At 48.5% G+C, this 13,168-nt stretch overlaps 1 protein-coding gene across 1 annotated transcript in view; it reads right to left on the reverse strand.

Annotated features, from left to right (window-relative positions):
- The window catches only part of GALNT10 (polypeptide N-acetylgalactosaminyltransferase 10), a 191,498-nt gene that overhangs the window by 24,990 nt on the left and 153,340 nt on the right, over positions 1–13,168 (reverse strand). The window contains exons 5-7 of the mRNA XM_019657741.1: positions 9,964–10,149; positions 6,431–6,614; positions 1,000–1,117 (exon numbers count right to left, since the gene is read on the reverse strand). Coding sequence (XP_019513286.1) covers positions 1,000–1,117; positions 6,431–6,614; positions 9,964–10,149 — 488 coding nt within the window. The remainder of the gene's footprint in view (positions 1–999; positions 1,118–6,430; positions 6,615–9,963; positions 10,150–13,168) is intronic.

Below are 13,168 nucleotides of genomic sequence, written 5' to 3' on the forward strand. Positions count from 1 at the left end.
GCAGATTAAATAAGCCAACAGGGTACTGCTGGCTCTGCTCGGGGCTGAAATCCAGCTGTGACACACCAGCACGGATGCACATCTGTGAACAGCTGGCATCGCTCTGACTGGTTGGTGCTTGTGTCATCAGAGTTGTTAAATGTTTTGAATATCACCCCTGGACGTTAATATTAGTTTTATTTAGGGGGCCGGTCCCCTTATGGGAGACAACTTCAGAACTCTGGAGGCAAAACAGAGGCTGCTTTTTACACCAAAATAATGTTTCAATAGAATTCTGGGTTGTTTTCTTGCTAATCAAAAATTCATGTTCCCAGTTCTGAACTGCTCAACCAGTACAGAAAGACAGTAAGGATGTGGATAATAAAAATAATCTTTTAAGATACTTATTAAGAAGCACCTAACAAGCATAGTCTCGTTTAATCCTCGCAATAACCCCGTGAGGATTAAAGTATCACTAAATCCACTCTGTGGAAGGAGAAATTGAGTCTCAGCGAGGTGAGGATTCCTCGTCTAAGGTCACACAGCTGGTAGGAAGTGGCAGAACTAGGACCCGACTTAGGCAATCTGACTCCAGCGCTGAAGTTCTTACTTGCTGTGTGTGACAATGGTCCTTCGCATTAAAAGCTGATGCCTGACTCAGAGTTGTGTTTTCACAGGGCCTGGCCCAGTGATTGTGCCACTGGCCATCCCTTGTGTACGTGGGTATAAGGGTAGGTGGGTGGAAATACCTTACCAGAGGTTCTGGGGATGTGACAAGCAAGCCCTGGCTGACCACAAAGGCCCAGGACAGGCTAACCTTCCCCTCAGAGGGACCTGTTCTTCCTCTGAGGTCAAGACAGACTCCCACAAATAAAGGGAGAATATGCCTTCTTTACCATAAGGGCCCAGGGGCTGCAGAACCCTGAGGCCTCCAGCCTTTCCAGGCTCAGACAGACACTAGGCAGGTGGCCTGCCAGGACAGGTGCCGAGGAGAAGGGGGCTTCCGGAGAGCTGGCTCACCTTGAATGAGATTTCATACTGCTCCCCTCCCCAGATCTCCAGGCCTGGGTCGTACCCGCCCAGCTCCCAGAACCACTTCCGATCCACAGCAAACAGTCCACCAGCCATCACGGGAGACCTGTCAGGGGAGAAGAGCGAGGTGTGAAGACGCGGGCCTGGCGGCCACGTGCTCCCAGTGCCCTCTGACACTGCTGTACCCCGGATGGTGTTCCTCGCTGCTCCGAGAACTCAGCCCACAGCAGGGAGTCCAAGGACCCTCTGAGTGAGGGCGCAGGGTTTATTCTTCCTTGCCTACATGTCCATTCATAAATGCTACATTTTAACCAACTGGACCCAAAGTTCCTTTCCATGGTTTACACCAAAGAATACTTGTGAAATAAATCATAGTACTTTCTCCCTGTGGGGCTCATAGCAGTATCGTGTGTGTGTGTGTGTGTGTGTGTGTGTGTGTGTGTGTGTGTGTGTGTGTATCCTCAGTCCTCCCACTAGTTAAATGGCCCAAATCAGGTCTTTCCAAGACTGCCTATCCTATAGAATGTCTTGGAGAGATGAAAAAAACATTTGGTTTCCTGGGCCTTACCCCAGAACCACGAGACAATCTCTAGGGGATGGAGCGGAGGAAACTGCTTTCGGACATGCTCCTTGCAGGGTTTGTACTCAGTCAGCACAGACATTCATCTGCTGAGAGTTTACAGGAGACAGAGTTTCTGATCTTTCAGTTAAACAGGGATAAGATTCACTCCGCTCATTCATTCTCTCTTTAGTTCATTCACTGAGTGCCAGCTGGGAAGCAGGTGCTGGGTGCTGGTAGAATATGGAGGTGACTCAGGGTTGGACTGGGACTTCAGGAGATACCAGCGTGGTGGGGCAGCCACCCCAAGACAGAAGGGTCCAGAGGCAGGTGGTGTGTACAGGAGTGTGAAAGGAGGGAGCGTCTGCTTCTAGGTTTTGGGGGTGAGGAGGGAGGCTGGGGCAAAAGTCAAGGAAGCGTGTTCAGAGGGGTGGCATTCGAGGTGGGTTTGGACAAGTGGAGACTGGGGGTAGGGAAAGGCACGCAGGAGGAGAAAACACAAAAGGAAAGACACAGATGATAAATTATGGGGTGCCATGGGGAACAGGAAGTCATCATGGCATCGTGCCAAGTCCAAGGGGGACGCGTGCTGCGACCTGCCCAAATCCCTCGAGGCTCCTCACTCAGGGTCAGCACCTAAAAAGGCCACAGGTAGCTGGTACGTGAAAATCTCTCGGAGTGGCCGTATCCTCATCTGGCTCCGCTGGAAAACTCCAAACCTTCAAATCAAAGCACGTTCCAGCAGCAACCTCCACGTCCCCTCCTGGCTTTGGGAGCTGCAAGCTCATGGAACATGCATGCCAAGATTCCTGTAGCAGCTGAGCGCTGACAGCATAGGAGGGACTCCTTTAAAACGGGATCCCGCGCCCAGCTACCGGGGGCTTGAATACGCCAGGTGCTGCACTGAACTACTTTATTAATAAAACGACTTCACTCCTCACGCTGACCTCACGAAGCAGGCCTCAGGATTACAGCCCCATTTTACGCATGTAGAAACCAGAGTACAGACAGGTGACTCGCTCGAGGCTTTACAGCTACTAAGCAGGTTTTGACTCTCTAATCAATGCCACAGCCCACACTCCTGGTCAGGAAGGGACAATCAAGAAGTAGGTAACAATGAAAAGGACAGGGGATCAGCAATGGGAAAACCCTCACTGTGACCTCAGCTCTCCTTCCCTGCGGTGTGACCTAAGCAAAGGGTTTAGCCACCAAGACCCGTGCTGCCCACTACAGCTGCCACTGGCCACGTGTGGCTACTGAACACTGGAATCGTGGCTAGTCTGGGTTGAGACGTCTAGGAAGTGTAAGCTATACCCCGGATTTCTGAGACTTAGTATGAAGTCCAGAATAGAAAAGATCTCATTAATAATTTCAAAGTGTTGGTTACATGCTAAAATGAGAACATCTTAGATATACTGGGTTAAGTAAAATATGTTAAAAAACGAATTTTACCTGCTTCTCTTTACCTTTTTTTAAATGGGGTGACGAGGAAATGTAAAAGTACGTATGTGGCTCGCATCGTGTTTCTGCTGGATGGTGCTGATTTAATGTCTTCGAGCCTGTTTCCTGCCTACACATCTGATGTATAGGTGTACTTCCTAGCTTACCTTGCTAGTATATTTCTGGACCCAGGATTATAAGAAAATAAGGTGTCATTAGTTATCAACACTCCTTTGTCTGCCGAAGGTTTCGGGCTTGGTTTTCTGGCTGGAGCCTTACATACACTGTTCGGAGGGGCAGAGTGTTTCTGACTTGATGCTTCATGAGAAATCAAACCCAAGACTCGGCACACGAAGACAAGCCTGGGTGGAAGGCTGGGCAGGGGCCGAGGAGATGCCTTCTTAGGGGTTACCTCCCAACACACAGGCTACTTTGGAAGCTTGAGGACTTGCCTCCAGAGGGAGGCCTCTCCTCTAGCGGGGTCTATTTTCTACTGTGTTCAGCAACAATAATAACAACAATTCTGAGTGTCTAGTGCGTGCCACTCATTTTACTGACATTATCCCCGGCTCTCGCAAAGCCCTATTACTAGCCCCCATTTCAGATGGAGGAATGTGAAATTCAGAAACACTACATAATCTGTTCAAGGGCATGCAGCTGGTAAGTGGATGAGCTGTGATTCAAACCGGGGTCGGCTACCAAAGCCGAGTCTTTCAAACGTCATCCCCCACGCTGGGCCTGCAGATTGCCTGCTCACTGGCACCGCGGGGAGGTGTGCAGAGAAGGTCCAGGATTTCTCAAGTGGCCTCTCCCCTGGGTTCTGTCCAAGTACAATACAGAGGAGAGGCTTCTGGAAGGAATCAGAGGATGCGAAGGAGGGGGAGCCCCTGACGGAACACCCAGGCCAGTGGCTGTCAACCTTGCCACACATCAGCATTACCTGGGAGCTTCAGAAAACAATGCTGTCCAGACCCTACCCCCAGACGCTGGTGTAATTGGTCTGGGGGGTGGCCTGGGTGGATTTTTGTTTTGTTTTTTAAATAAACTCACTACGTGATGCCAATGGGCAGCCAGTGTTGAGAGCCATTGTCAGGGGCCTGGCAGCCAACCCCAGCACAACCCAGGTGAGGAGCCTGAGGCCCTGGGGGAAACTGGCCGGGCCTCTGCTACTGACCAATTGCATGACCTGAATTTACTCTCTCCTCCTCCTGAAATGAGGAGGATGGACAGGCCAGACCCACGCTATGTGCCTTTCAAATCTTAGGGCCTATGAGTCGGCTCATGGCAAAGGGTCAAACCATAAAGGGGGTTCTGGTCTTCCTGAAAATTCCATTTTCTGGAGCGGCCCAGCTTCTGCTACACGTCACCTTAGGCAAGTGTCATTTCCTCTCTGAACTGGACCAGGAAGGGCTCTAATTAGAGTGTTTGGCCATTTTGAGGGTATAGGCAGTCAGGAGAGGAACACGAGTGTCTGACCTGCTGAATGAGCACGGCGGCCCCACTCGCGCCCTCCACTCTCAGCTCAGGCTGCTCCATCGCCCGGCCACCTTCCGTTTCCTCGGAGCCCACCTGCTCCCACCTCTGAGCCTTTGCTGGGGTGCGCAGCATTAGGGGCTCCCTTCAGGAACCCTGGGTATGCAGTGTGCCCATGAAGATGGCTCAGCTGCCAAGAGCCCCCTTTTTCAGGTGGGAAGGGAGGGGCACAGAGAAGTGGGGGCCAAACTGTGGTTAGGCAGGTGAGGCAGACAGAATAATGCCCCCCCCCACCCAAAGAAGTCAATGTCCTAAATTCCGGAACCTGTGACTATGTTATCTTACACAGCAAAGGGGCTTCGCAAGTGTGATGAAGTTAAGGATCCTGAGGTGGGGAGATTACCCCGGTGGGCCCAATGTAAACCACAAGGGTCACTGTAAGTGAAAGAAGGGGGCAGGAGGGTCCGGGTGAGGAGGGGATGTGATGATGGAAGCAGAAGACAGGGAGAGGGAGAGATGGGGGCAGGGGGAAAGGTTGGGGGGCTCGGAGCTGCTATGCTGCTTGCTGGCTTTGAAGATGGAGGAAGGGGCCGAGAGCCAAAGAAAGCGGGCAGCCTCCAGGAGCTGGAAAAAGCAGGGGAACGGGTTCTCCTCTGGAGCGTCTGGAGGGGATGCGGCCCTGCCGACACTGAGGGTTTAGCCTAGCAAGGCTCATCTCAGACTTCTGACCTCCGGAGCCTTAAGGAAAAAAAACTTATGTTGTTTTAAGAAGCCAGTAAGTTTGTGCTAATTTATTACTGCAGCGATAATTAGGAAATGAATCCAGCAGGAGAGCCTGGACTTTGGCTTTGCACCCAAAGATCTTCTCGACATCTCCAGCAGGAGAGCCAGAGCGGCTCACGTGACAGCGCAGGGATGGCGGGCCCACTGTGCGAGAAAAGCCCCTTTCCAGTTTGGAGTACCAGAGAGGGACCGGGCTGTTTCTGGCTCAGCCACTCACTCACTGGGAACCCCGGGGGGACCCTGCCCCTCCTTGTCCTGAGACCTCAGTCTCCTCGCCTGGAAGGGACGGAGTCCATTACCTGTAGGTTCCCTCCAGCTTTGACATTCTAGGACAGCGGTTCTCAACCTTCCTAATGCCGCGACCCCTTAATACAGTTCCTCAAGTTGTGGTGTCCCCCAACCATAAAATTATTTTCATTGCTACTCTGTAACTGTAATTTTGCTAGTTATGAATCGCAATGTAAGTATCTTTTTGTTTTCTGATGGTCTTAGGCGACCCCTGTGAAAGGGTCGTTCGACCCCCAAAGGGGTTGCGACCCACAGGTTGAGAACCACTGTTCTAGGATGTTATAAGTCCAGTCCATACCCCCTCCCCAAACTTCTACCGTGGGACAAGCAGTGACTTCCCTATCACCTCCGAGACAGTGTAACAGAGTGATGGAAAAACTGGCTTCCGAGGCAGACAGACGGTGCGTGTACACCCGGCCCTTGCCACTTCACACTTGCTGTGTGACCTGGGCAAGTCGCTTAACCTCTTGGAACTGTGGTGTCCCCACTGGAAAACCTGGGTAATAATTTTAATAGCTGTTGTGGGGGTTAAGAAGGATCAGGGTGTAAGACGCCCAGCACAGTACCTGGCACTGAGCACCTGGGGAGGATGGAGATGATGGTGACGATGACCATTGGAGGCCACGCTGGGGGTGAGGGCATGAGTGGCTCTACCCACTCTCGGCTGGCAATCCCCGCAAACTGTGCAGAGTGGACAAGGAAGAGGTGACTAGCTTGGCGGTCCATGAGCTGGGAGGGGCTGTGCTTCTTGTTGGAGACATCTGCCCTGACCCCTATGCACTGGACTTTTGGGGGAGGTGGTAGCCCTAAGTTGTGTGTGTGTGGGGAGGGGTCACTGGGTCACCGCTGGGACCAGCCTGAATCGTTCATACTTACTCAAACGGGTCGCTGGGGTCAGCTTTCTGCAGCTCTGGAGGGATTGGGATCCTTTTATAGTACATCTCCCAGTCAAAGGCGCCCCGCATGGCATCCCCGGCCTGGGTCTCGTACCGAAAGTCGTCGTGGTCAATCACATCAATCATCGGGCACACGATGGTCTTTCGGTTCCGAGCAATGCGGTCTGAAGGAGCCAAGAGACACCCATTAGGGAGGAGGACGAGGAGCAGCTAACCACGACGGCCCTGTTCTGCAGCTTACTTGCACTTTTAATGTGTTCCCTGGGTGACTTCTCTGAACACTGGAGCTTGAGAATCCTGGAGAAGGAAGGGCGCAGGCTTTAAGCATGGGCTCCCATCCCAGTCCTGGTGCCTGTGACAGGGGCCCTGGGCCAGCTACATAACTGATGTCTCCAAGCTCCAGCGTTCTCCTCTAGAGGTGCCAGCGAGCTGTTGGGGCAGACGAGGGGTAAGTGGGCCCAGCTGGGTTGCCTGGTGGGTTGCCAGGAATCAAGCTCAAGACTTGGAATGGGGAGCCTGGTAGGGCCAGAGTAGGCCGGCAGTGGCCTAGAGCGCAAGTGTCATCAAGCTACCACATATATTTCTCTCAGGAGAGAAAACAGCATTTTTGCCCTTTTCTAAACTGTAGGACACGATCCATAGGTGGGTCATGAAATTGATTTTGTGTGTGTGTGAGTAATGAACCAAAAAATAATACTAAATATCAGGGTACATTCCCGGTGAGAGGTCCTGTTTCAGGAAACTTGTTTCAGTCATACCGTACATATGTGTGTGTGTGTGTGTGTGTGTGTGTGTGTGTGTGTGTGTGTGTGTGTGTCTGTGTGCAGGCGTCCGTGCGTGCGCACTGGATGGAGATGTCCAGTGTATTTTTAACTGGCCCATGGTCTAAAAAGTTTGAGAAATGCTATCATCAGTGTGTCCTCAAGAACGGATGCGGGGCTACCAGTGCCAGATGCACCCTGGGTGTGTTTAAATGTCCCCACGGCCGCCCCCATCCCAGGCCCACTGAATCAGAATCTCTGGGATCAGTCTTGTGCACAGGCTCCCCGGGGGGTCTTCACAAGGCTGAGGACACTTCTCCAGTGAAGGATCCAGAGAAGACCTCCCTTCTTGATTATTCATGGCCAGTCAGGGGATTTCACTTCCAGGGAGGGTCTGTGCTGAGGACACAGTGCTCTGCTGGACGCTGACTAACTGTGGGAGGTCTGAGGCCAAAGGGCGGCATCAGAGAGGCAGCATTCGGTGCTGTGTCACTTGGGGACAGAATGCCCAGGTTCGAACCCTGGTTTTGTCACCCACTAGCAGTATAACCTTGGGAGAGCTTATCTGATGCCTCTGAGCCATGGTTTCCTTGCCGACAGAATGGAGGAAGACAGCATCTATCTTGTGGGGGTCTCTGAAGGCCACGTGGGACGATGGCACCCAGGTGCTGAACACGCGACGAGCACGTCTGACATTCTGGCACCAGGGTTGCTGCAAGAGGCTCAGGAGCAGGAGTTGGAAGCCCAGTTTTCTCATTTGCAGGATGTGAGTAATAATGCCTGGCCTGCCTGCTCCACCATGTAACTGTCAGATTCAAATGGGAAGTAGCCTAAAAAACTAGGAGACTAGCAGAGCCTTGATGATGGTGATGGCGATGGCGATGGCGATGGTGATGGTGATGATGGGGGAGGAAATGATGATCGACAGTGGCTGTCCTTCAGGGGGCTGAATCCTTCTCAGGCCCAGAAATGGCTACTCTCCAAAGAAGGCAGAGTGAGCTATACACTGAGGTGTTAATGGTTTCAGAGACAAAGCCATGATGTGCTCTCTCTGCTGATCGTATCAGCAGGGCAGACTTTTAAATCTACAGCACTGGTTCACATTTCTATTGGAAAAAGAAAATAAAAGAGGGGAAATGCCTCTTCCATGTGTGTCTGTAGCTCATGAAAATTGCTCTCAGGCATTTCCATAGAAACAGAGTTCAGGGCTGTGTGGACGACCAGCTCTACTTCCTGTCCCACCACTCCACTCTCTGCAAGTCACTGAACGACCCACAAATGGCTTGTTCCTTCAGGTCTATAAATTAGATGATCTTTGGTGAGGCTTTTTTTCTTTTTTGTTCTCTGGCAGTAACAAGAGGCAGATGCAGACCTCTTGGTTTAACAAAGTCAACAGCTTACCAGAAAACCTGGGTTCTACCTTTTCCTAACCCAGTGGGGTTCTGGGCCCTGGGGTTCAGAAGCACAAAATCTAACACTAAAGTTCCACGCCGATCTGTGTTGGAACACAAAGTTGCTGGGTTATCCCATTTACCTGTGTGTCTTTTGCTTTCTGTCCTCACCCCTGAATGGTGGCTTACCCAGTGCTCCTCAAAGTGTGGTCCCTGGACCAGCAGCACTGGCATCACCTGGGAGCTGGTGAGAAATGCAGCTTCCCAGGCCCCTCCCTGGACCGCTGGAATCAGAAACTCTGGGGTGGGGCCCAGGACTCTGTGTTTTAACAAGTCTTCTAGGTGATTCTGCTGCATGCTTGAGTTTGCCTGACATGTCAATCCTCTTTGCCTAAGCTTCCTGTTATGGAGAGCACAGCCCTCCATTTCCGAGGGGTTCACTTTTCTCTCGGGATTAATAACTTCCCTACTCTGCCTCCATCCGTGTTCCTCGCCTGACTCACAGTCTCAATGGGACATTTCCTCTTCAATGTTCCCCTGTCAGCACTGGCTCACCACCTTCATCAAAGCTGAACTCCTCAGGGTTCAGGCCTGTTTCACCAACCAGCTATGAGGCGCCTTGCTGCCCAGCGTCCAATTCTCGTGTCTCCCTTCCGTCCTCAACGCTAAGGTGGATGATGCCTGGATCACGCTGCCCTCTGTCTCTAGCTCTTCCCTGAGAGCTGTCAGAAACTCTGAAGAGGAAATGAATTTAGGGAGGCAGTGTGGCATCATGAAAGAGGATAGTCTCTGGAGCCAGACAGATGGTGACTTTGATGCTTATGGCCCAGGGGAACAAGTGAGTCACTTCACATCTCTGAACTTCAGCTGCTTCTACCATAAAAAGGGGATACTTTGGACTTGGTCTGGTTTTCTGAGGATTAGGGATAATGTTATACCTTTCCCGGCTCACAGAAGCAGTGCATTGAATGGTAACTGTCCTAAGTTGATATGATGATGTCTTCTCACAACTTGGCTCTTAATAACAGGCAGCCTTGGCTTGCTTTCCAATAAAACTTGAAGTAATCTGAGGGAAGGCAATCACGTCACTAGACACTTGTGTGCTGTATGACACTGGGCAGGCCACTTCCCCTCTCTGAATCACACATTCCATCGCTGTATAATGAAGGGATGGGGCTGAATGGATTTGTAAGGTCTCTGAGCACTCCTGAACTTCTGACTCCCTCGAGGCACACGGCACTGTGCTGGGTGCATCTTAAGCAGGCAAGGGAACGCCTGTGGGTAGCTCCCCGCAAAACGCTGGGGCCTACGGCGGCTGGCTCATTCCAGGCCACCTCCCTCGTTTTGGGAGGGTCCCTTACCGAGCAAGGGGGGGAGCCAGTTGACATTGGCTTCACAGTGTGAGTCCAAGAATGTGATGACATCCCCGGTTGCTGCTGAGGCGCCCAGCATCCGGGTCCTTATCAGCCCTTCCCGTTTCTTGGTTCGGAGAATCCTCACGCTGGGGTAATGGGCCATGTAGTCTTCAAGTGGCTTCTTCAGGTGCTCTGTGAGGCAGACAGAACAGGACAGAGGGACAGATGGGTCAAAATGGTTGCTCAGAATTGGTAACTAAAATATCAGGGATAGAAAAAGACAGTCTGGGGAATATAATCAATAATGCTGTAAATATTTCTTAGGGGGCCAGATGGACTCATGTCTTGTGGGGGAGACCACTTCATAGTCGGTGTAGAGGCCTGATCACCGCACTGTGTTTCTGAAGCTGATGTTGAATAATATTGTATGTCAACTATAATTGTATATACATATAGTCACGGGATGTGGAGTAGAGAGCGGGAACGGATTCAATGGAATTGTAATAGATAAGCATGATATCGGGGGGGGGAGGGCAATAGATGGGGAGAGGGGGGTTGTTACTTTGTGAGGGTGAAAAGGATAACTATTGCATTGTTCTGTACACCTGAAACTAACAAGAAAAATAAAAAATAATAAAAAAATAAAAAAGAATAGCTGCTCTGCTCAGTAATCATTCTTGTGACCCTTCCCTTACATGTACAGTGTGCTTTACAGTTTAGACACAGCTTCCCAGTACAGTGCCTCATCAGACCTTTCAGGCAGGGCCAACGAGGGCAGGGATCACCACCTGCATGCTGCAAATGGGGAAACTGAAGTTCAAACAGGTCCAGTGATAGTGCTAGACCTGGAATACAGAGGGATCTTCTGTGGCAGCTGTGGTTTATACCTGGCTGGGGCCCATTCCCTTATTTTCTGGTAATAATACTCTGATTTTTCTTTGGGAAACTACCCCTCTCCTCAGACCATCAGACTTGGGTGGGGCTGGTCCCAACCCCTGGTTTCAAGGGAATGAGTCTATGGCTTGGGTCTGATCAACCAGGGCACTCCATTCCCTTGGCCACAGTGATGGGTTCAGGGGATGGCCATGGGACCTGATTTGCCCAAATAATCAATTCTGAGAGTCTTTTTCGGAGCTACTAAAAAAAACTAGGTCCTTTCTTTTTGCTAGGGTTAGTCATTTGGTTGACCATGAGTTTGGAGCTGCTGGTGACATCTTTGGCAAATGAAATGATGATTTGGTGGAGGGATCTGCTGAGACTGAAGCTAATGTGTAAAAAGAGAGTTAAGAGATGGAGAGAGATATTACCCTGAAGACATTTTGATTCTTCAGATGCTCCTGTGCCTGATACAGATAGATTTCTAGATGTTCTTATTACAAGTGACAACGAATTCCTCTTTTGGCTTATTGTAACATCAGTTGCATTTCTGCTCCATGCCTGGAAAACTTCTTCTAAATAAGTCTCAAAGATTCTACTAAATGCTACTGTCTCTTAATTTTAATCAGAGTTTGGGCCGTTTATGAAAACTCTAGTAGGGCTACAAAAAATCTCCACAGTTTACATCATACTTACTGATGAAATATTGACTGTTTTTCTCCTACAAATAGGAGAAAGGCTGTATGCTTTCTTATCACTTATTTTCAATATTATACTAGAATTCCTAGCTAGTGCCATTGGTAAGACAAAGAAATAAAAGACATAAAGATTGGAAAGAAAAAGGTCTTTCCAATCTTTAAAGATTTTATTTTAAAGAATTAAAGTCTTTAATTATAGATGACATGATTGTACATAGAAAATCCTAAGAATCTACACAGAAATTAGAACTCATAGGTAAATTTAACATAGTTTCAGAATACAGGTCAGTATTTTAAAACCAATTGTATTTCTATTTACTAGCAAATAAAAAACAATTGGAAAATGCAATTAAAATGGTAAAAAAAATACCATTTGCAATTTAACAAAAGAAATGCAAACTGCATACTTTGAAAACTACAAAACATTGTTGAAAGGAATTAAAGACCAAAATAAATGGACAAATAGTCCATGTTCTTGGATTGGATAACTTAATATTGTTAAGATGGTAATACCTCCCATGTTGATCTATAAATTCAATGTGATTAAAATCAGAGCTGACTTCTTTGCAGGAATTGACAATTGACAGCTGATCCTAAAATTTATGGAAATGCAAGGGATGACAGGATCCAGAATAGCTAAAAAATCTTTTGATTACTTACATGAATGTTTACAGCAACACTAGTACAGCAAATGGTGGAAATAACCCAAGTTTCCAACATCTCATGAATGTATAAACAAATATGGAATATATCCATATAATGCACTATTATTATTTAGGCATAAACAGGAATGAAGAACTGATACATGCTATACTGTAAATGAATTTGGAAACATTATACTAAGTAAAAGAAGCCAGACACAAATGTCACTTATTGTATGATTCCATTTGTATGAAATTTCAAAATAGGTTATCCATAGAAACAGAAAGTGGTTGCCAGGAGATGGGGTAGGGGGAGTGGGGAGTGACTACTTAATGGGTATGGGGTTTCCTTTTGGGGTGATAAAAACATTTTGAAACTAGATAGAGGTGATGGTTGAACAACACTGTGCATGTACTAAATGCCAATTAATTGTACACTTGAACATGGTTAATTATATGTGAATTTTACCTCAATTTTAAAAAATGGGTCAAGAATATAAACAGGTACTTTTCCAAAGAAGATATACAAATAGCCAAAAGCATGTCACACATTGCTTCTGGTATGGCAATTTCTGTCAAATAAAAACATTACAGTGTGTCCTCATCCACCTTATTCACTGGATCTGGCACTGTGTGACTTCTGGCTCTTCCTCAAAGTCAAAATGACCATGAAAGGTAAATGTTTTGAATTGATTCAGGACATGAAAGCAGCCACGCCAGTACAATGAAAGACATTCACAAAAGAGGACTTCCAGAACTGCTTCAGAAAGTGGCAAGAGCGATGGAATAAGTGTGTTCGAAGCAAGGGGGAATATTTTGAAGGAAATTAATGGCAATGTGTCTTTTACAGTAATCAATATTTTTAAATTTAAACATTCACTGGTTTTTTTTTTTGTTTTTTTTAGATTTTTATTGGGGAACTGCGGGGATGGGAACAGTGCTGGGGAATTGGGGGAAGGGGAACAGACAAGTTGCTGTCGTTTTGTTCTTCAGTCT

This window comes from Hipposideros armiger, unplaced genomic scaffold, assembly GCF_001890085.2.
Source record: "Hipposideros armiger isolate ML-2016 unplaced genomic scaffold, ASM189008v1 scaffold_279, whole genome shotgun sequence".
Taxonomy (NCBI): domain Eukaryota; kingdom Metazoa; phylum Chordata; class Mammalia; order Chiroptera; family Hipposideridae; genus Hipposideros; species Hipposideros armiger.